The following is a 23,737-nucleotide window of genomic DNA, read 5'->3' on the forward strand; positions in this document are numbered from 1 at the left end:
CTCACTGTGTTGTTCAGGCTGGTCTCAAACTCCTGGGATCAAGTGATCTGCCCACCTCGGCTTCCAAAAGTACTGGGATTACAGGTGTGAGCCACCATGCCCAGCCTCTTAACCTTTTAAAAAAGAAAAATATATAGAGTTTTTCACCCAGGGCCAATCAGGAGGTGGCTAGACTGTGTTTCATGTTCTGACCACTCCGGGGTATGTGGGAAGGGTTATAGTTAAAAGTTGGAGCCATATCCACCATTTAGCTGTGTGGCCCTAAGCAAGTGCCTTGCCCTCTCTGAGCTTTCACCTCCTTACTTGTGTACCAGATTGGATCCCTACCTGGAAGAGTTAAAACAAAATAATATTTGTGGAGTGCTCAGCACAGTTCCTGGCTCATAGAGACATGTTTAACAGCAGTGCCAAGAGGTTTAGCAGGGTCTTAGAGGGGGAGGCTGGAATGGCCTTGAGAGGTCTTGAGAGGTCCCCAAGATGCCTAGGATGACATTTACCATCATCTCGACAGCACAGAGATTCGGAGATGGACAAAACAAAACAATGCTTAAGAAAAAAATTTAGCCTAGTTCCTCCTATTAAGTGCTAATGCCTTTTAAAAACGTATATAGATTGATGTGTAATCATCACCTAGGTGAACATAGAGAACATTTTCTCCACCCCATGAGGTGATTTTGTTTCTTTCCTGATCAATATCCACCTCCTGCAGGTAACCACTATTCTGACTTCTAGCACCATACATTAGTTTTGATGGTTCTTAGCGTTTCACATAATGCATCTAAACAAAGCACAGGTAATTTAATGAAAGTAAAGGCATGGCTATTTCTTGTCTAGCAGCATTAAAGGACTGAGAGTCCTTTCTTTTCTTTTCTTTTTCTGTTTGTAGAAAGTGATTTATTTAGAGAGAGAGAAACAGGAGAAGGGGAAAGAAAGAGCTAACTCTCACACTGAGTGAGAGAATCCAGAAAGGTGGAATCCAGGAAGGGAAAGCAGCTTCCACACTGAATGGAAGGGAATAGAGAGAGACGGAGTTTAGGAGGGGAAGACAGGCTCCCAAGAGAGAGTGTGGAAGGGGACTCCAGAGGGGACATCCAGGAGAGAGAAAAACAGTTTCCATGAAGAGAGTGTTAGTGGAAGGAGACCCAAACATGGAGTCCCGAGTCCTTTCTTTTCAAGAGACTATGTGTGGCATATCAATTTCTCTTTGTCTAATGTGTTTCTTCCTTATTTTTTCCATAAACTTATATTGATTAAGTAACTTTACAAAGTCGTAATTGGCAGTAACAGAAAAGAAAGGATGCAGGGAAGAATGCAGACCTGGACTCCTTGTGACACACAGAGTAGGGCTGTCCAGTAAAATGCAGGATGCTCAGTTCAATTTGAATTTTAGATAAACAATGAATAATGTTTTGGCATAAGGATGTCCTAAATATTGCATGGCATTGGTGCTAGACAGAGAGGGGGGAATATCCCAGATCTTCTGTAACCTGTCCTTTCGGGCTCCATTCCCTCTATGACCCAGAAGTGATCCAGCCACCAACCCCATACCTGGACAGTTTGATGACCAACTTTCCAGGAGGGAACTGGCTCAGGAAGCCATCCAGCAGGATTGCCCACTGCACACCAAGGGCCAGTATGAAGAGGTTGAAGGCCACGCTGCTCCAGCTGTGTCTTCGCAAAGATGAGGTGAGGAAGCCCAAGCCAAGGGCCGCCATCACGGTCAGATCTTGGCAGACTGCTCAGTGGGGAGATGGCGAGAAGGAAGATGGGGAAGCAGACAAGATTTAGGGTGGTATGAAATTAGAGTCTTAAAAAATGGCAGCTGGGGCCGAGTGCAGTGGCTCACGCCTATAATCCTAGCAATTTGGGAGGCTGAGGTGGGTGGATGACCTGAGGTCAGGAGTTCAAGTCCAGCCTGGCCATCATGGTGAAACCCCATCTTTAAAAAAAAAAAAGAAAAAAAAAAGGCAGCTGGAAGGGACAGTTGAGATGATTTACGAGTGCTTGGTCAAGTTATTTGGCCTCTTTGAGCCTCAATGTTCTTATCTGAATAATGGGGAGAACACATACATACCATGTGGAATTGAGGTAAGGATTAGAGGAGCTAAAGCTAATTAAGCACTTAGGGCAGGGCCTGGCCCATAATGGGTGCCCAGCAAATGTGGCAATTATTGTATCATTAAGCCTAATAATAAGAACAAGCGTAAAGCACACGTGCTTGATGTACATGGACATGCAGTAAAGGTCATTGCTGTTGTTACTGCAGATCAGGGCCAACTCCCTGGCTGTGCACATGAGAAAATAAGGCCACAGAAGCCGAGTGACTTGACCCAGGACACACAGAAAAGAGAGGGCAGAGGGAGGCCCAGTGCTCTTGTTGGTGAAACCACATAATCTTCACAGCAAACTTCCTTCCCTTTGCCGCCTGCAGCAAGGGACCTGGTAGGCTGGCTGGCAGAAAACATCAGGGCCACCTGGGTTGCCCTCACCTTTCCCAGTCTCAGACCCTGAGCAGAGGCAGGTGAATGGAAGAGATGCACCTGAGGGCAGCAAGGGGCCCAGCAAAGTGAAGATGGTGAGCACTTTGGTTTAATTCTAGTTTTGAAAAAGGCTTAGCAGCTTGGGCTCCAGAATGAAACAAATGTGTTCAAATCAGGACTCTGGCACTCTCTAACAGTGTGGTCTTGATCTAGTTACTTAACATCTCTGAGCTTTACAACAGCCGACATTTCTTAAGTGTTTACCATGTGCCTACGCTATTTTAATCACTTTACACAGACTATCTTGTTCCGTTCTCACAACCACACTTCGACGTGGGCGCTGTTATTGTCACCATTTTACAGATATGAAAACCAAGGCACAGAGGAGTTAGTAACTTGCCCCAGTGGGTAGAGCCAAGTGTTTGTTTGTGTGTGGATTTTTTTTTTTTTTTAGATGGCGTTTCAATCTTGTCACCCAGTCTGGAGTGCAGTGGCACTATCTCGGCTCACTGCAACCTCCACCTCCTGGGTTCAAGTGATTCTCCTGCCTCAGCCTCCCAAGTAGCTGGGATTACAACTGCCCGCCACCATACCCAGCTAATTTTTGTATTTTTAGTAGAGAAGGGGTTTCATCACATTGGCCAGGCTGGTCTCGAACTCCTGCCCTCATGTGATCTGCCCGCCTCTGCTTCTCAAAGTGCTAGGATTACGGGCGCGAGCCAGCACACCCGGCCTAGAGCCAAGATTTAAACCTAGATAGTCTGCTGGAGCCTGTGCCTTGAACTACCACAACCTCTGCCCTCCCTCTTCTTGTTCTCATCTGTTAAATTAGGAAAATGCTCATCCCTCCTTCATTAGGCTGCCAGAATCAAATGGTATATGTAATGCACATAATTGCTCCAACTTGTAAAGGCTATTTCATCAATAATCACCAACTGTTTTTGCACATGAATAAACGACTGGAAAGAGATCTTGAAGCTTTTTTTTTTTTTTTTTTTTTTTTTGAGACAGAGTTTCACTCTTGTTACCCAGGCTGGAGTGCAACCACGTGATCCTGGCTCACCGCAACCTCCACCTCCTGGGTTCAAGCAATTCTCCTGCCTCAGCCTCCCGAGTAGCTGGCACTACAGGTGTGCACTACAATGCCCAGCTAATTTTTGTATTTTTAATAGAGATGGGGTTTCACCATGTTGACCAGGATGGTCTCAATCTCTTGACCTCGTGATCCACCGGCCTCGGCCTCCCGAAGTGCTGGGATTATAGGCGTGAGCCACCGAGCCCAGCCGATCTTGAAGCATTTTTACCCCCATGAATATTGTCTCTAAGTTTGAGAGATGTTTTACTTTTTTAGTTTTAGTGTTTAAATTTTCTCCAACCAGCATGTAGACAATTTTTTTTTTTTTTTTTTTTGGGAGACAGAGTCTCTCTGTCACCCAGGCTGGAGTGCAGTGGTGTGATCTTGGCTCACTGCAATCTCCGCCTCAGGGGTCCAAGCAATTCTCCTGCCTCAGCCTCCCAAATAGCTAGGATTACAGGAACCCACCACCATACCTGGCTAATTTTTGTATTTTTAGTAGAGAAGGGGTTTCACCATGTTGGCCAGGCTGATCTTGAACTCCTGACCTCAGGTGATCTGCCCGCTTTGGCTTCCCAAAGTGCTGGGATTATAGGTGTGAGCCACTGTCCCCAGCATAGACAATTTTTTTTAAAAAAAGTTGGAAGCGGAACCACGGGCTTTGAGTTCACATAGCTCTGTTTGATCCCAGCTCTATCATTTCCTATTAGATTAAACCTCACTAAATTACCACCAGCTGACTGTTTTGGACATAGAAAAATATCAATTTATGTGTTTCAACTTCATAGTCCTCTGTTCTTGTAAGTAGCTTACTTTCCTTATCAGCTAAACAAGACCCACCTCACAGGGTGCTGGGAACTCTGAAGGAAGTAAGTTTTGTTCAAGTGCTTAGTACAGTGCCTGGCAGATGGAGAACACTCAATAAACAGTGGCTATTCATAAACATCACCATGACAATCCCAGCAGTAGGAACTCATCTGCCACTGGTCTTCAGCCCTGGCTTTGATAACAATGAGAAGCTCTCATTACCGGAACTTTCCAAAGTCTCAGAAAAACCCTTTGATTTATAAAGTACACTTAAATTCACTTCCACTGAAAAATACATACACTTGGGGCTTGGCAGAGAGGACATGGGTGGACACTGATATTTCCAAATCAACCTGATACCACCAGGATATTGGAGGCCCCCAAGGACTTCCATGGGACCTGGGGATTTGGGGTGTAGGTGAGAAGTGGGCATTAGGGAGGAGTCAACTCTTTGCACCTCTTCTGACAGTGGGGAGGGAGATGCAGGGAATGTTTCTGTCTCCCGCTTGAGTCCTTAGTAATGGGGGTGTGTGGCCAGGGGACATTTTATACAGGGGTTCCTCTTGGGGACCACTCAAATTCCTTCAGGAGCCAAGCAGGAAATATGAGTATGAAGGTGCTGTGCACATTTGGGAGCAGTGAGGCTTGTGTTCAGTTGGAGACTGCACGCCCCACTTGAGATATGCAAATTCAACCTTTCATTAAATATGATTGTTAAAATGCATCTGCTGTTTTGCAGCAATGCTATAATGCACAGGGTCCAGGCTCACTGAAGATTCCATGGGTAGGGCAACTCTTCCATTTTCCTCTTATTTTACAGAAGGGGACCAGAGACAGCCTATGAGAGGCACCCATGACTGGGCCCAGAGGGGAATTGTACATTCTAAGGAAGGCCTTCAGGAAAAGTTTACAAAAGCCCTAAGACTTGGAGAAAGAAGTCTAACCTGGTAGTTCAGCAGCGAACTACCAGACCATGAAGCATGCCAGCTGCAGAGCCCAGCCCTGAATGTCTGGAACTATGTCCTTGCACAAGCTAGGATGACTCTAGCTCTTTTCCCCCTCACCTCATAAGCGATCTTAGGCAAGTCTCTGACCCTCTTTAGGCTTCAGTTTCCCTGTCTGTAACACATAGGAGTTGAACTTGATACTCTCGAAGTCCTTACAGCTCTGGAATATCCTAAAGAAGTTTGTGGCAGATGGGGAGAGGAGAGTTGTCAGGATAAGGGCAGAAGTGGGGCCTAAATATGAGGAAGTCAGACCGGGTGTGGTGGCTCACACCTGTAATCCCAGCACTTTGGGAGGCCAATGAAGGAGGATTGCTTTAGCCGAGGAGTTCAAGACCAGCCTGGACAACATAGCAAGACCTTGTCTCTCTAAAAAACACAAAATTAGTTAGGCATGTTGGTGAGTGCCTGTAGTCCCAGCTACTCAGGAGGCTGAGGAAGGAGGCTCGCTTGTGCCTAGGAGGTTAAGGCTGTAGCGAGTCACGATTGCATCACTACACTCCAGCAGCATGGGCGGCAGAGGGAAACTCTGTTTCCAAAAAAAAAAAAAAAAAAAAAAAAAAAGGCCAGGTGCTATGGCTCATGTCTGCAATCCCAGCACTTTGGGAGGCTGAGGTGGGCAGATCACCTAAAGTCTGAAGTTTGAGGCCAGCCCGGCCAACATGTTGAAACCCCATCTCTACTAAAAATACAAAAATTAGCCGGCCGTGGTGGCACATGCCTATAATCCCAGCTACTCAGGAAGTAGAGGCAGGTGAATCGCTTGAACCCAGGAGGCGAAGGTTGCAGTGAGCCAAGATCGCACTACTGTATTCCAGCTTGGGTGACAGAGTGAGACTTTGTCTCAAAAAAAAAAAAAAAGAGGAGGTCAGAGGATCCTGAGTAGGGGCTTTATCAGACACAGCTGCCGCCCCTGATTCCCTGATTCCAGGTATAGGTGCTCAGGGCCTTCCTTCCTGCAGCCCCACACTGTCCCTGAGAGAGGAATTGTGCCTCAGCCAACAAGATGAAATTAGGGCAGCAGTTTCCATGAGCTGTTTGACAGAGCTCACGCACCCCAAACTGATCAGGAAATAACATCTGATTTCAGGCTTCTCCTCCCCTTGGCCTGTCATCCTTCCGCCTCTCCTGGGCTCCAGGCCCATTTCCACTCCTCTTCTACCTCATTATCTGGGCTCCTGCTTCAGGGCTGGGTCCCAGCTGGGAGCATCCTCATTGGTGTCAGCCTCCACCCCTCACAGTCTGCGCTGCACTCTCATCAGCTGCTGGCTTGATAAGCTAATGGGCTCTAAGGTGCTCAGGGGTGATAAGAAGTGGATGTGCTACCTGGGCGCCCATGGCCAGGCCCAGAGGGTAACTGTACATTCGACGGAAAGCCTTCAGGAAAAGTTTATGAAAGTCTCATAACTCGGAGAAAGAAAGTCTGATCGAGTAGTTCAGCAGCGAGAGGTAAGGCAATACTTAACATCATTGTAACAGCAGGTACACAGACAGTACCCCATGTTCCAGGCACTGTCCTATGTACCTTACAGACTTAGCCCACAACAGCCTCATACAGGAGGTATCCCCATTAAGAGATGGGGAAAGGGAGGCACAGAGGGGTGCTATAACTAGTCCAAGTCACTGAGCTAGTAAGTGGTAGCAGGAGGATTTGAACCCTGCCTACCTGAGTTTAACCATTATGCCATCCTGCCTCTCTATACAGCATACACAGTGTGACAGCGATGGTGAACAGAATAGATCTCTGAATCAGGCTGTCGGTGTTCAGAGCCTGGCTCTTCCTCTGTGTCCCAGCTTCCTGAGCTGTAAAATTGGGGTGAAACCATGCCACCTGCTTAGAGGATTGCCATGAGCATTGAGCTTGCTGGCTCATGCAGGTCACTTTGCCCGGCATTGGGTATGTAGTGAGTGCTAGTAGCTCTTACCCCATGCCAGCTGCTGATTGTGTGTGTGACTTTATGCAAGACTGATCTTTCTCCGGGCCCGTTGCAAAGAGACCACTTGCAAAGAGTTTGTTTGGATAACGGCACTTCGGCTTTCTGCGTCCATCCCCGTGGGCAGCTGCCTCCTCCAGTCAGCTGCCTCTCTGATTCTGGATCTGCACCCCTCCCACTCTTGCCCCTCTCCCTGAACTGCAGAAACTTCAGCACCAATAGCTCTGAAGACAGACCCAGCTTCATTCCCCGAGGCTCTAGGCTTGACCTCCACACCCTGCTCCCACTGTTGCCTGGGAAGACCTCTGTGGCCTTAGGCTGCCACCACCACCTCCCCAACAGCCTCTACTCCACCCAACTCACCCCTGCAGCAGCCTGGGAAGAAAAACGGAGATTTCTGAAAGGGGCAGACGGAAGGTGCCAGGGTTTGGAGTGTTTACATGTCACTGGGAAAATCCCTCTGTCTTCTAGGAGCCCCTCTCTCTGCCTCTGAGGAGTATGAGGTGGGGATGGGGGACTGGGTGCTATCCGAAGTGCAGGACCCAGGGTAGTCTCCCAGTGTGGTAGCCTTGGGGAAGCTCTGGATGGTAGAAGATTGTTACAGTTATGGCCCCCAGTGAATCACCAGCTACCAAACAAGTGAATGAGGTCATCTGAGGCCATCCCATCCCAGTCGAACCTCCAAATTATAGATGCATGAATGACCCTGGGTGAAACCAACAGAAGAACTGCCCAGCTGAACACAGCCCAGTTGTTGCACCACAGAATCATGATCATAAGCAAATTAAAGGGTTGCTATTTTAAGCCATTACGTTTGGGGTGGCTGTTATGTAGCAATAGGTAATTGACACTCCCTGCTTCCTGTAAGCATCTCCCAAGTCCCTTAACCCCAAGCCCAGAATGTTCATTTAACCTCACAACCTGTCCCTCCCTTGTGTCTCTCATCTCAGGAACTGGTGCCTCTCTATGCCAAATCATACATCTGCAGCCAGCCTTAACTCCCCACCCTTTTCACCAAATACAGCTGATTTTTTTTTTTCCAGGAAAAAGCATTTAATTTTCATTTGCCAAGCACAGGCTGTATTCAATTTGTTGGTTAACACTTCACAAAACAAAGACAAGATGCAGAAAATGTTGATTTATAGAAAGAAAAAGAGGACCTTTTAAAATCCATTTAAAGTTAAAACTTTTTCACAGACTCTATCCTGAATGTGACTCCTAGCTTCTCCCCCACTGCCCCTGTCCATCTGGTCTCATCACAGGTCATCCAGACCAGCAGTCATTAGAGCAAAGAACACACACCCCAGAAAATACTCAATACAATCACTAGCGTAGCTGGAAGTAAACAAACAATTCTAGTTTTATTTATTGTTATTTCAAAAATAAGAAATTAAAGCTCTTTTGATAATAAAAGCTACTCTTTACCAGTCTTTATGTGCATTAATTCATTTAACCTTTTCTACAACTTAATGAAATAAATACTATCATCCTCTGATAAGAGTTTGAAACAGAAACAGAAAGAGGTTCAGTAATCTGCCCAAGGTCTCTAAGACACAGAGGCAAGATTTAAATCAGTCTAACTCCAGGAATTCTCGAACTTTCATGCACAGCAGAAATCACTCAGAGGGCTTATGAAAACACAGAGTGCTGGGCTGGTCGCCCAGAGCTTCTGATCAATAGTTCTCAGCTGTGTCTGAGAATCTGCATTTCTACCAAGTTTCCAGGGTATGCTGAGGCAGCAGGTCTGGGGACCACACTTTGAGAAACATGGATCTAGGCTTTTCTACCTCTAAAGGTGCTTTGTGAAGTTTTCAGCTCTGCAAGTATTTAATATTCAGATTCACGCAGAAGCCGCCCCTCAGTTGCTTAGGATGTCAGATAACCTGGAGTCTCCTAGCTTTGGAAAATGCCCTGAGGGAATATTGGTCCAATGGGAAGGATTTGATATGCATTTCTCCTTATTCATCTTGTTGCAACTAATGGCAGGATTTTATTTTTATTTTTATTTAAATTTTTTTTATTACATCCTTGCTTCACCTCAAATATTTTTATTTTTTTTGAGACAGCGTTTTGCTGTCACCCAGGCTGGAGTGCAGTGATACAATCTTGTCTTACTGCAGCTTCAAGTTCCCAGGCTCAAGCAATCCTACTTCAGCCTAATGAGTAGCTGGGACAACAGGCATGTGATACCACACCTGGTTAATTTTTTTTTTTTTTTTAGATGGAGTCTTGCTCTGTTGCCCAGGCTGGAGTGCAGTGGCAAAATCTCAGCTCACAGCAACCTCCGCCTCCCAGGTTCAAGTGATTCTCATGCTTTAGTCTCCTGAGTAGCTGGGACTACAAGCGCGTGCCACCATACCTGGCTAATTTTTTTGTATTTTTTGTACAGATGGGGTTTCACTGTGTTAGCCAGGATGGTCTCATCTCCTGACCTCAAGTGATTTGCCCACCTCAGCCTCCCAAAGTGCTGGGATTACAGGTGTGAGCCACCACCGCACCCAGCCACATCTGGCTAATTTTAAAGTGGGTTTTGTTTTGTTTTTGTAGAAATGGGGGTCTCCCTATATTTCCCAGACTGGTCTTGAACTCCTGGGCTTAAGCAATCCTCCCCACTTGGCCTCCCAAAGTTCTGGAATTACAGGCATGAGCTGCCATGCTCAGCCAGGGTTGTTTTTGTTTGTTTGTTTAACTATTACAGAACATTTTAAGCATATATGAAAACAGAGAGAATAGCGCAATGACCCTATGTGCCCAACTCCAAACTTTGTTGATTGTCGTATGAGACTAATCTTGTTTTCATAATCTTTCTTTATTTTTTCTTTTTTTCTGGCATAAAGCAAACCCTAGATATCATGCCATTTCAATGTGCCTAACAGATGGGGATTTTCAAAAAAAAACCCATCATACTTTTATCACACCTAACGAAATTAACATTAATTATTGTATATCATATGATATTCAAGCTATATTCAGATTTCCTGATTGTCTCAAAAATGTCTTTTTAGAATTGGCAGGTTTGAATAATTTATTGTACTTTACAAGGACTGAATTCAATTAAGTGGACTGACAGATTACGTTACCTAAGTTTAACTCAACTCATCTTCACAAAATGAAGTAATGGCTTAAACAACTAGTGCAGAAAAAACACAGATTGGAAGCAAAACAATAATGGCAGCCTAGTGAACAAAAAGAAAAAAGCAGAGCGAAACTTCTCCTCGTACAAGCTGTCAGTCATATTTGAGGTTAAAAAAAGTCAATCTAATCAGATCTGACCAAGACAAATCAACCAAGACAATTTCATATTATCAAGAAGACTCAGGAGTGAATTTTCATCCACAATTGTCAACTGTAACAATGAACCCTGCCTGGAGACTGACACCATTATGACTAGTAATTTGAAAATATTATAGATTTTATTTTGACCTCTTTCAATTTTCCTAATTTATATGTATAAGATACAAAATATATTAATGTAGTAATACTTAAGTGTAACATATAATTGTGATACATGCTCAAAAAATGGTGTGTACACCATGAGGAGGTTGAAACCCTTGGGTCAATACTACACTGCCACCTCTATGCTGGTCTCATGTCTCAAGCCATGTCCCTTACCCTGTCCCTAACACCAGCCCTGGCAAGGCTTTCTCCATGACCCAAACCCAAACTTGTCGTACTCCTGCTTACTATTCAGTCCTCAGAGTGAAGGCCAAACTCCTTATGCAGCCCAGTGAGTCTACCGCCTGCGGCTTCCCTCTTTATTTATTTTTATTTATTACTATTATTTTTTTGAGACAGAGTCCCACTCTGTCACCTAGGCTGGAGTGCAGTGGCCCGATGTCAGCTCAGCAACTTCTGCCTCCTCAGTTCAAGCAATTCTCCTGCCTCAGCTTCCCAGGCAGCTGGGACTACAGGCACGTGCCACCACATCCGGCTAACTTTTGTATTTTTAGTAGAGATGGGGTTTCACTGTGTTGGCCAGTCTGCTCTCGAATACCTGACCTTAGGTGATCCGACCGCCTCAGCCTCCCAAAGTGCTGGGATTACAGGCATAAGCCACCATGCCCAGCCCCTGCTTCCTTCTTTTGTTGTTGTTGTTGTTGTTTGAGACAGTCTCTCTCCGTCACCCAGGCTGGAGTGTAATAGTACAATCTCAACTCTGCAACTTTTATCTTATGGGTTCAAGCCATTCTCCTGCCTCAGCCTCCCAAAGTGCTGGGATTACAGGCGTGAGCCACCTTGCCCGGCCCCTTGCTTCCCTTTTTAGGCTCCAGGGGCGATGCAATGTTAAGCCCAGGCCCAGTCTGCTCTGGTGTGTGCACACGCAATGGCACCTGCTATGCCCTCACTGGGTTGACCCTCCTTTAACCCACAGGTAACTCCTACAGAGCCTTCAAGATGTGGCTAGGCAGTCACCTCCCTTCAGAAGCCTTCCCTGACTGGGCAATGGACCTCCTCTGAGCTTCCTTATAAAGTGAGTTTCTAAGGACATTTTGTACTTATGTTAGCAGCACGGTGCAGGGATAAAGAACGTGGATCCTAAAGTCAATCTACAGGACTGGAATAGTGGCTACTACACCTAATGGGTTATATGACAAATGACTCAAACCCACCGTAAAATGGGGCCATGATGCATATGGAAACTAAATCCAGAATGGCTAAATTTAAATCCGCCATACTATTGCTAGCCGAGTGACCTTGGGCAAATTACTCAATGTCCATATGCCTAGTTTCCTCATACGAAAAATGAAGATCATAATAACACCCACATCACTGGGTTATTGTGAGGGTTCAAGTAAAGCATTTAGAATAGTGCCAGGTACATAGCAAGTGCTCATAAATATCAGCTCTAATCATCATGTGTCTGGATCCCACATTGGATGTAATACATGGCTGAATTAGTGAATGCATTGAATTATATTGGATTGAAATGAATTAAAGTCAATTGAAATGAATTGAAATTGTGCTAACTCTTGTTGCCTGTCACTGCAGGCTCCTCTGGGCTAGTCCTTCAAATGGTATAGAGGCTTCCCTCCCTAAGTCCTCCTTGTCACTGCCATGGGCCTCAGGATGACTTCTCTTTGCTTCCAGCTAACTAGTCGTTAACATCACCTAGGGACAAGCAAGCACTCAACCAGGCTCAAGCTTCAACTTTGTCTCAGGGACCTTCTTCGAGGAGGCCCTGTCCATTATCAACAATGTATCAGCCCACTGAGATGCCTAAAACTCATTTTAATATATTTAAAAAAAGCAAAGTCATACCACTGTGGACATCTGTCTTATTTACAATTGTCTCATCACAGTCTGGGAATATTTTTAGCTGAATATGAAATAATCATCATCCTACCCTCCCCTTCAGCCATACCTTCTGGTTTTGGATTTACAGACAGCATGCAAACTTCCCAGCCCCTAAGTGAGAAGAAAGCTGGGGTCAGTGGGGGTGGGGGTGGGGGTGGGGTAGCAACAGGCTGAAGCTTCCAAAAGAAAAGTAGTATAGAAATGAGCAAGAGAGCTGGGGCGGGGGTGGTTCACTGTAATTCCAGCACTTTAAGAGGCTGGGGCTGGAGGACTGCTTGCTTGTATCCAGGAGTTTGAGACCACTGTGGGAAACACAAGGAGACCCCCATCGCTACAAAATATAAAAAATTACCCAGGCATTGTGGTGCGATCTTGAGGTCCTAGCTACTTGGGAGGCTGAGATGGGAAGACTGCTTGAGCCCAGGAGGTCAACGGTGCAGTGAACGATGATCATGCCACTGCACTTCAGCCTGGGCGACAGAGTGAAACCCTGTCTCAAAAAGAAATAATAAGTGAGTGAGAAGTCATGAAAAGGAAGCAAAAACCAAAGCCCAGCAACAACATGAAACTGCTTGCATAAGATATCTGCACTTGAATCCTCTAAATCTATAAAAATAAAACATTTTTTTGAATTAAAAAAAAAAGTTCCTTGCCATTAAGACGAGAGAAGGGGAAGCAGAGAAGCAGAGAATTATGAAGACCATTTGGCAGAGGGAATTTGAGGAATACCAAAGAGGACGCCTCTCACTGTGCGCTGAAAAATCAAGGCAGGCTTCATGGAAGAGAGAATGCCCAGGCTGCTTTTTTAAAGAAAAGCTTACATTGTTGGGTGAGTTTTGGCGCAATCTATGGAAGATGGTGGAATCCTTTTCTCTGGGGATTTTGTAGAAAGGACAATCTGCACCCCTGGAGAACCACAGCCTCCCCCACTCCTGCCCCTGCTATTTACCTGTGTGACTACTTTTCCAATGAACCCTCACCTTGATAGAACTCCATGAGCACCTTTTGATCCTCTAAGGAAGTGTCGTAGTAGGTGAAAAAAAAGAAGACAAGAATGAGAGCTGCTTCCAGTGTTAGGGCCCAGAGGGGCAGGCAGCCCCGGACAGATGGCGGGTACTTAGAGCCCATCCTGCATCCGTCTCCGTGCAGAGGTTCCACCGGCACCAGGCATCACCCCTCTCCCCAACAGCTACTTGAGGGAGTGATAGGGGAGACACCCGCCAAAGGCCTTATCTCAGGCTGCAAGGCTGGCTGTGCTGGCCTGTCTATGGAGTTAACACGGAAGCAGAGGGACCATGATGGGGAGGGGAGGAAACGTATGTTTTCCAACATTAAGTCATTCATTCAACAAGTAGTTGCTGCGTTCCTGCTATAGGTTCCTGCTGTGCTCAATTTAAAAGAGGGCATTCTACTCCTTCGACACCCAAACAATCCTTCTTTACTCTGTACTTCAGTCATCTTCGCCATATCCTTGTAAGAAAAGCAAGAAATGGATCAATACTCCTATTTTATGAATAAGGAAACTAACACTCAGAAGAGGCTTTCAGGGCACCCAGTGAGCTCTTAATAACAATGTATTGAATGAGAATGAATGAATGAATGAAAGCAAAGAATGGGGCCGAGCCCTGGGGAGGATACATATAGGACCCACATAGAATTGATTCCTCATAGTTACACATGAAATTACTTACATTTAAATTTGTATTTAAATGTATGTGTTTCTACCATTTTAAGGGTAGCTGGCAGAAGAGACAGGAGGCGTGGGTTTGGCTCTAGTAAAAACCTGAAGGGGATCCTGATCCAGCCTTGGGGTGAAGTTGCTCCTACCTCTGGTTGCCTCCTCACAGGGCAGCCCAGGGCTCTGCCTGGGGCACTACAGTGCATTTGAGGAAGCCACCAGCCTCAGCATCCCCATCCCACAGTGGTGGACAGTCTGGTCCCCTAGCATGAGCTTTAGGGGGCTTAACTTCCCCTGTGGTTCCCATCCCATCCTAGCAGAAAGTCTGGCACATGGTAAAGTGTCAAGGAAAGAAGGAAAAGAGGGAGGGACGGAGGGAGGGAGAAAGGGATGAAAGAAGGAAGGAACTGGCATTTCCTTACCCTCTGCAATGACCCCAGCCACTGGCCACTGAGTGTAAACCGAATGTGTGGAGCCCGAGAATAAAGCCAGGCTAGGAGCTGCAGGGAGGTGGAAAGTGGAAAGTGGATACTTTATTGACCATTACAGTTGTCCACCACCCTGTCACTAGAGGAATGCAAGCAGAAGCTGATAGTCATTTGTCAGAGTGTCTTGAAAACGATTCATATGTGGATCAGAGGAGATTTTAATTACCTAGTAGAATCCTGTCTTTTTTTTTTTTAGACGGAGTTTCGCCCTTGTTACCCAGGCTGGAGTGCAATGGCGCGATCTCGGCTCACCGCAACCTCCGCCTCCTGGGCTCAGGCAATTCTCCTGCCTCAGCCTCCTGAGTAGCTGGGATTATAGGCACGCGCCACCACGCCCAGCTAATTTTTTGCACTTTTTAGTAGAGACGGGGTTTCACCATGTTGACCAGGATGGTCTCGATCTCTCGACCTCGTGATCCACCCGCCTCAGCCTCCCAAAGTGCTGGGATTACAGGCTTGAGCCACCGCGTCCGGCTCATTTTGTTTTTAGATGAAGAAACCAAGACCTAGAGAGGTCACACCCAAGGTCATTGAGTCATTTGGCATTAGTAACTTCTTGCTCAGTGCAGCTTTATTTACAGAAGGAAAAAACAGACTAACCTAAATGTCCACTAGCAGGGGATTGATTAAGAAAACTACAGGACATGAAACTTGCTGCCAATATGATGGTTCTGAACATATGCAGGAAAAGCAACAGGAAAATACTTTTATCAAAACTGACACAGAGAACATACTGTTTAGTGAAAAAGCAAGTTATGTAACAGTATGTGCAATATGCTCCCACTTTTATAAAATAATAATATGTTAGCACATGCATAGAAAAAAGTTGGTTGCAAACCACTAAAACATTGATTACTTTTGCTTTACACATTTTCAGAGCTAACTTTTATTAAGTACTTATTGCTAGGCACTATTCTAAGCACCTTACATATATGAATTTAGTTTATGACACTAAGATGGGTACTATTAGTCTTATACTACAGATGAGTAAACTGAGGCACAGAAAAACTAAATGACTTGCTCAAGGTCACAGGGCTAGTAAGTAGTGGAGCTGGGATTTCAACCCAGGCAGCCTGACTTCAGGACCTGGGTGTTTGACCACTTAACTGTAGCCCTAGATCAGGGGTCCCTGTCCTCTTTGGCACCAGGGACCAGTTTTGTGGAAGACAATTTTTTCACAGACTGGGGTGGGGTTGGAGGGATGATTTGGGAATTAAATTGTTCCACTTCAGATCATCAGGCATTAGTTAGATTCTGCTAAGGGGCACCCAACCTAGATCCTTCTCATGAGCCGTTCCCAATAGTGTTTGTGTCCCTCTGAGAATCTAATGCTGCTGCGGATCTGACAGGAGGCAGAGCTCAGGCAGCAGTGCTCGCTCGCCTACCCCTCATGCTGTGTGGCCCTGGTTCCTAACAGGCCACAGCCCCGGGGTTGGGACCCCTGTGCCTAGATTACTTCTAAGCCTTCTTCCAATTCTAAAAGTCTAGGAACATGGGGTTCTAAGTCCTCTGCTACCCCAGCAGTAAATAAGGGAGGGAGGGCGCCCCAATCCCCAGAGGTCAGAAGTCTCCATTCCTCTCACAGTTGCCTCCTGGTTCTGATTTCCAGACTCTCTCTGGCAGTCAGTACTTCTTATAAACTGGGTTTCCTGAGAAGGAACTCTCCTGTGCAGTGGGACAAATGGACGTGACCCACGGTAGCCTGGGCCCAGTACAAGATCTGAAAACCAGGCAGCCAACTGCAGCCTCCTGCCCAAAGGCACCAGATGTCAGCAAGATGAACACTAAAGACGTCCAGGCAATGCCAACCCCCGTGCCTGATGGGCGTGTTTACCAGCTGGCAAACAGCATGAGTGGTAGCTGGTTCCAAAGCACTCCAAACCCCTGTGCGTCCTGATCCTGCCCCAGTCAGGAAGCAGCAGGGACTGACTGCTTGACAAGAGGACCAACCCACTCCTCACGGAACAGAAAGGCTTTCATTAAGAAAGGGAGATATTGGCCGGGTGCAGTGGCTCACGCCTGTAATCCCAGCAAGTTGGGAGGCCGAGGCAGGCGGTTCACAAGGTCAGGAGTTCGACATCAGCCTGGGCAACACGGTGAAACCCATAACTACTAAAATACAAAAAAAATTAGCTGAGCGTGGTAGCAGACACCTGTAATCCCAGCTACTTGGGAGGCAAGAGAATCGCTTGAACCCAGAAGGTGGAAGTTGCAGCGAGCTGAGATTGTGCCGACAGAGCGAGACTCCATTTCAAAACAAAAAAAAGGGAGGTATCACTGAGGTTGGCCACTCCCAACAGATTTGTCAAAAACAGAGTTTTTGCTCTTCCCCTCTGACTCTTTTAAAAGGTCTCATTTTCTGACTACAGTTCCTGATATTCTGTCTCTAAATCTTCAAGGCAGGTCACCTGGTACAGAAAGCACAAGGGATTTAGGATAGTTAAGTCAAAAACCAAATACAGTAAAATGTTAATTGTTGAATCTAGCTGTGAGATATATGGCTTTTCACCATACAGATCTTTCAACTTTTTTTGGGTAAATGTTTGAAATTTTTCATAAGAAAATGTTGGGAAAAAAGCCCTTTATGCACCTGCTGTTCTCTCTCTTAAACACTCCTCCTACCAGAAACAGATGGCCTCCGACTGATGATGGTTTGACTTAACGGTTTTCAACTTTACAATGGCGTGATAGCAACACACATACAGTAGAAACCGCACTTTGGGTACCCACACCACCACTCTGTTCTTTACTTTCTGTACAGTACTCAACATATTACATAAGATATTCAACACATTATTGTAAAACAGGCTTTGTGTTAGATGATTTTGCCCAACTGTAGCCTAATGTAAGTGTTCTAAGCATGTTTAAGGTAGGTGAGGCTAAGTTATGACGTTCTGTAGTTTAGGTGTATTCAATACATTTTGGATTTACAATATTTCCTACTTACCATGGCTTTATCAGGACATAACCCAATCATAAGTCAAGGAACATCTGTACCGGAAGTGAGGTGGGGACCTCACTTTCCTGGATCTGTACTCCACTGTCCCCTTCTCAGGGAAGTTTTCCCTGACTGTCCTTTTTTTTTTTTTTTTTTTTTTTTTGAGACAAACTTTCACTCTTGTTGCCCAGGCTGGAACACAATGGCAGAATCTTGGCTCACTGCAACCACTGCCTCCCAGGTTCAAGCGATTCTCCTGCCTCAGACTCCTGAGTAGCGGCGTTACAGGTGCGTGCCACCACCACACCCGGCTAATTTTTGTATTTTTAGTAGACACAGGGTTTCACCATGTTGGCCAGGCTGGTCTTGAACTCCTGACCTCAAGTGATTTGCCTGCCTCAACCTCCCAAAGTGCTGGGGTTACAGATATGAGCCACCGCACCTGGCCTCTGACTGCCCTATTTCAAAGGACAGCATCGGCTCCCCTGTCTGCTCCCCTTGGCAAGGGTTCCTTGTGTTTCCCTTTTAGTCTTTCTTCACAGCGCGTACTAGCATCTGACACAATATATATTTTTACTTGTGTATTTGTGTTTTGTTTTGTTTTGTTTTGAGATGAAGTCGCACTCAGTCACCCAGGCTGGAGTGTAGTGGCACAATCTTGGCTCACTGCAACTTCTGCCTTTTAGGTTCAAGCGATTCTCCTTCCTCAGCCTCCTGAGTAGCTGGAACTACACCATCACGCCAGCTAATTTTTGTATTTTTGGTAGTGATAGAGTTTTGCCATGTTGTCCAGGCTGGTCTCAAACTCCTAACCTCAGGTGATTCATCCACCTTGGCCTCCCAAAGTACTGGCAGTACAGGCGTGAGCCACTGTGCCCAGCCATGTATTTGTTTATTGTCTGTCTTCCTCTATGAGAATCTGAGCAACATGTAGACAGGGACTTTTGACTGCTGCGGTTGCTGTTGTATGCTCAACAACAGGGACTCAGTCCACAGTAGGTGCTCAATAAGTATTTGTTGGCAGAATAACAGCTACCATTTCTGGAATGCCAAGCACAGAACCAATCATTTCGCATATTTCATCAGAAGCCTGTGAGTGTAGGCATCATTACATTTACAGAAGAGGAAACTGCTCAGAGAGGTGGCATGAGTACCCAAAGTCACACAGCTAGGACCTAACCCAGATCCATGTGACACCATCGCTTGTGTTGCTAATTACTCTGCAATTCTGCCTCCCAAGTTACTAAATCGCCCAGTCTCAATTTCCTTATGAGTCAAATAAGATGATGTGCTCTGCTCTCCTCACAGGGTTATTACAAATGTGAAAATGTGTCAGCAGGCCTCGCAGCCTGAGTTACGGCCATGAAGGTAAGCAAATGGTGCTGTGACCATGGCATCCCGGTCTGAGCAGCCAGGCTTCCTGCAGGTGTGGGGAATCAAGTCAGAGCGCCCACAGCTTTCACATGTAATCATGACTTTTCTGTAAAAACCGGACTCTTTGAGAACACCTGCCACACCCTCCTACCTGAGTCAAGCTCAGTCATGGTCAGTGACCAATAAAGTAGGAGGTCCTCTGGTCCCTCCCTGGAAATGTGTCCATGCCAAGGGTGTGACCTTGCTCAGGGCACGTTTGGCTAAAGTGTGGCTAAGTCAGTCATTCATTGATTTAACACACATGAGCTTTGGAGTCAGGCAACTTGGTTCAAATTCTGGCTTTGCAATGAGCTGTATGACGTTGGGTGAAACGGTTAGTGTCTCCGTGCCTGTTTCCTCATCTGGAAAGGCAGAAAATCAGAGTGTCAGTCTCACTGGACTGTTGTGAAGGTTCAAGGAGGCAGTGCATAAAGTGTCAGATGTGTAGATGGCACTCCATAAATGTTAGCAATTATTATTACCACACAAGCTTGGCAAGTTTACTGTAGAAACCTTTGAAAATGCAGATGCATAAAGTTAACATAAAATGCCCATTTCAGTCTCTCCAGAAACCAGCGCTACGTTTTATGTGTATATCCTTTCGGATGCTTTTCTATTCCTGTCGATTTAGGTCTTGTTTTTCTCCCTACAAAAATGGGATTATGTAGCACATACTGTTTGGTAACTTGCTATTTCCATGAACTGTGTATCATAAGCAGTTTTCAAGCCAGGAAAATCTTTCTACCACATTTAACATGGTGGCTAAAAAGCCCAGGCTCCGGAAGCAGACTGCCTGGATTTGAATTCCCAACTCTGTCACTATGTGACCTTAGGCAGGTGACTTAACTTTGCCACAGTGTGCTCATCTGCAATATGGTGCCAGTAATAATCTCTCTCTCAGGATTGTTGTGAGGATTAAAACAAAATGTATCTGGTACTTGGAGTGGTGGCTGCAATAGTAAGTGCCATGTATAATCATCCTCCACGTCACACTGACTTCCATGAAGGATATGTGATAATGTGTTTGGTCAGCCCTCTTCCAAATCATCCCTGTTCTAAACACTACAGTGAACACCCTCCATTAACACGGTTCTGGCCAGGTGCGGTGGGTCACACCTGTAACCCCAGCACTTTGGGAGGCCGAGGTAGGTGGATCACCTGAGGTCAGGAGTTTGAGACCAGACTGGCCAACATGGTGAAACCCCATCTCTACTAAAAATACAAAAATTATCCAGGCATGGTGGTGGATGCCTGTAGTCCCAGCTACTCGGGAAGCTGAGGCAGGAGAACTGCTTGAACCCAGGAGGCGGAGGTTGCGGTGAGCCGAGATCGCGCCATTGCACTTCAGCCTGGATAACAAGAGTGAAATTCCATCACACACACAAACACACAAAAACAAAAATTATCCAGGCGTGTTGGTGGATGCCTGTAGTCCCAGCTACTTGGGAGGCTGAGGCAGGAGAAACACTTGAACCCAGGAGGTGGAGGTTGCAGTGAGCCAAAAATGTACCACGGCACTCGTCTGGGTGACAGAGTAAGACTCCATCTCAAAACAGAAACAAAAACAAAAACAAAACCTAGTTCTCTAGTGGATACAGGTACATGTCTAAGAGGTGGCCATCCCAATGCTTGCACTTTTCTGTGATTCCTGCAGGGCAGGAACAAAGCTCTAGACAGTAGGGTTAGCCTGTGGGCTTACAGGGATTGAACGGGCTGACAGAGGTGGGAATATCATTTCCTTATATGTGAAACAGGGTGTAATGATCTGGCCTCTAGAGCTGTTCTGGGCTCAGCTGAAGCCCAAATCCAAATACCTTCATCAGAAAGTCCTAGAAGGAGGGATGGGCCTAAATTCCTATGTAGGCCTTGGTCTTTTGAATGAGGCCAAATTACTTCCCTTCCTTGTTTTACTCATCTGTAAAATGCCCACTGCTGATCTCCTCTGCTTCCTGACTGCTGAAGGTGTGGAGAGCTGGGGCCTTCTGGCAGGAGGTCTGCCTCCGGTCAGCCCAATTCTGTGCCCTTAGAGTCCCAAAGAGCCATTTCAAGTCTCAGAGGAAAAAGACTGGCACTTGGCTGGAGGCAAAAGGGCTTGTGCTAGAATGGGTTGTGGAAAAAAGAGTCGGGTCTGGAGGAGTGAAATAGGAAGAGTATGGAGACAGGCAGTCCTGCTCTGGCCTGTCCTTGGGTCTGGGCAAGAAGGCCATTCCCATCATCTCATCCCAACTCTACCCATTAATAGCCATATGTAGGCACCACAGCACATGCCTGTGGCCTCAAGGCTCAGCTCAGATCTTGCTCAGCTTGTGCTTTGAGCTAGATTGCTCTACCATACCAATTATGTGACCTTGTTTCCTCTGAGTCTCAGTTTTCTCATGTGTGAAATGGAGCTAGCGTGATCCGCTTCTAAACGTAGGACTAGAAGCACCACCTCCAGAGGAGATCTTAGCACAGGGTGGGCTGGCAACTCAACCAAGGACACTGGTGAGTTGCCATGTGAACTGGAATTGGAACCTAGACCTCCAGACCTCAGATTGCTTCTCAGGCCATCACCCTGAGATTTTCTCTGCCCTTTCTCTGCTCCCATATAGTCCTAGAGCTCAAAGGAAACTCTCAACCACACCCTCCCTTGCTCCCAGCCACTCCACACTTTTGCCACAGCATGAGATGGCCTTGTCAGGAACCTATTGAATAGTAGGCTAGACAGTGAGCCTTAGAAAGCTGACATGTGTCCCCAGTGCCTCTCATCTTTTCTTTGGATGGCTCATCTACCCATCCCACTTAGTCTCTGGCCCAGGTAATCTGGAACACTGCAGCCCTGGGAATGAGGGATATTCAGCTGGGGTTCTCGTGGAGTCTGGAGCCAGGACTTTAACATGTACCCGATCCTGTCCTCCCCAAAGCCTTTAAGCTTCCATTTTGATTTGGTTCCCACCTGTATCTTCCTCCATGAACCAATCTGCCTTGGCAACTGAAGCCTTTTTCTGCTGCTCCACACAGAACATTCTGTTCATATCCTTTCTCAATGATGGGCAGGCCTTGGTGAAACATTTGAGCTCACAGGGTTTGTTTTCTTGGCCATCCAGTGCCACTTGATCAAGATGCTGGAATAGAGTTAAGGCATGAAAAACAAGTATACTGCTAACAGCAGTTACTTTCTGTTACCTACTGTTTCCCTGGCTCTGAAAGCTCATTGTCCTCCAAGCCTTAAAACAAACGTGAGTGGACACAGACTCCATGAGATTCAGTAACTTGTCCAAGCTTGTAAGTGGCCAACCTAGAATTTCAGCCCTGGTCTTAAAAAGCAAGTACTCTGGCCATTTTTCTGAACTGTATCTCTGCAGGGTATAGATTTTTCTTTATTTTTATTTTTGAGATGGAGTCTTGCTGTGTTCCCCAGGCTGGAGTGCAGTGGCGTGATCTTGGCTGATTGCAGCTTCCACCTCCTGGGTTCAAGTGATTCTCCTGCCTCAGCCTCCTGAGTAGCTTCGATTACAGGTGTGCACCACCATACCTGGCTAATTTTTGTATCCTTAGTAGAGACAGGGTTTTACCGTGTTGGTCAGGCTGCTCTCGAACTCCTGAGCACATGATCTGCCCGCCTCGGCCTCCCAAAGTCCTGGGATTACAGGTGTGAGCCACCGCACCCAGCCTCTGCAGGCTATAGATTTGATCCCCAAGAAGCTAAATGGATGGATAAGCCTTGCCTAAGAAACTACACACCAGAAACAGCAGTGACAGAGATGCTGTGTGTTGGAGCAGATGCAGGAAGGAGGAAAGATCGTTTGCAGTGGCTTTAAGGATAGTGAGGAAATAAGGTCTGCTTGCTTGGCGTAGACTGGAAACGGAGGGTAGGTCCCCATTGCGACCAGCTCTGGATGCTGTTCTAAACACAATGGGTTTTCTCTTCCCGGCATTGGGAGATCTTTGAAGGTTTGTGAGCAGAAGACAAAAACACAGAGTCATGACTGAGGACAATGCATTTGGTGTAAACTAAAGTTTCTTCTTCGGGTAGGGGTTGATTAAGTGAAGGCTGATCACAGGGCAGAGAGAATTCTATGTGTCCCAGGACAAAACAAAATGGCATCTACTTCCTGGGAAGATTAAAAAATGCACTGGAAGACTAATTGCCCCACTGTTGTTGAAGGGTTACACTGGTAAAGCTACTGGATAGGACATTCTGCAAAAATATTTATAAAAGCTGCATTAAAACACGTAAAAATGTTTATGTTAAATAAAGAACAGTATGACCACTATTCTGTTTAATAGCAATGGTAACATTATCATTCATAGGAGAAAACTGGAAAACAAGCAAATACAATAAAATGCCAACAGTATTTGTGTTAATGTGATGAGACCCATGGGTGTTTTTTTCCTTTTCAGCTACTTTTCCTACATTTTCCCCAGTTTTCTCTAATGATAAACATTCTTTTTACTTCTCTTAAAAACTGTGCTGCCTTTTCTAATTGTTATTTTGCCGTACGTACGTGGCAGGGGAGTTACGAGGACTAAATGAGCAAATACAAATTACCCAGCACAGTGCCTGGCGCTCAATGAGTGTGAAGCGTGAAGGGTCGCCGGCCCCCACGTCCCCTCCTAGGAGGAGCCCGGACTCGCCGCGCAGG

At 46.1% G+C, this 23,737-nt stretch overlaps 1 protein-coding gene across 5 annotated transcripts in view; it reads right to left on the reverse strand.

The window, feature by feature from the left end:
* LOC101030345 (RH-like protein) overlaps positions 1–13,812 on the reverse strand; it is a 66,188-nt gene extending 52,376 nt beyond the window's left edge. For 3 of the 5 annotated variants that reach the window (XR_012512345.1, XM_010345427.3, XM_010345424.2), the window contains exons 1-2: positions 13,576–13,811; positions 1,549–1,735 (exon numbers count right to left, since the gene is read on the reverse strand). Coding sequence is in view for 3 of the 5 variants with exons in the window: in XM_010345427.3 (XP_010343729.1) it covers positions 1,549–1,735; positions 13,576–13,723 (335 nt within the window). In the remaining 2 variants the exon portion in view is untranslated. Of the gene's footprint in view, positions 1–1,548; positions 1,736–12,947; positions 13,023–13,575 lie in introns of those variants that run through there. The other 2 variants (XR_012512346.1, XM_010345428.3) reach the window with 2 other exon arrangements.
* Positions 13,813–23,737: the final 9,925 nt, after the last annotated feature.

Source organism: Saimiri boliviensis, chromosome 11 (assembly GCF_048565385.1).
Source record: "Saimiri boliviensis isolate mSaiBol1 chromosome 11, mSaiBol1.pri, whole genome shotgun sequence".
Classification (NCBI taxonomy): domain Eukaryota; kingdom Metazoa; phylum Chordata; class Mammalia; order Primates; family Cebidae; genus Saimiri; species Saimiri boliviensis.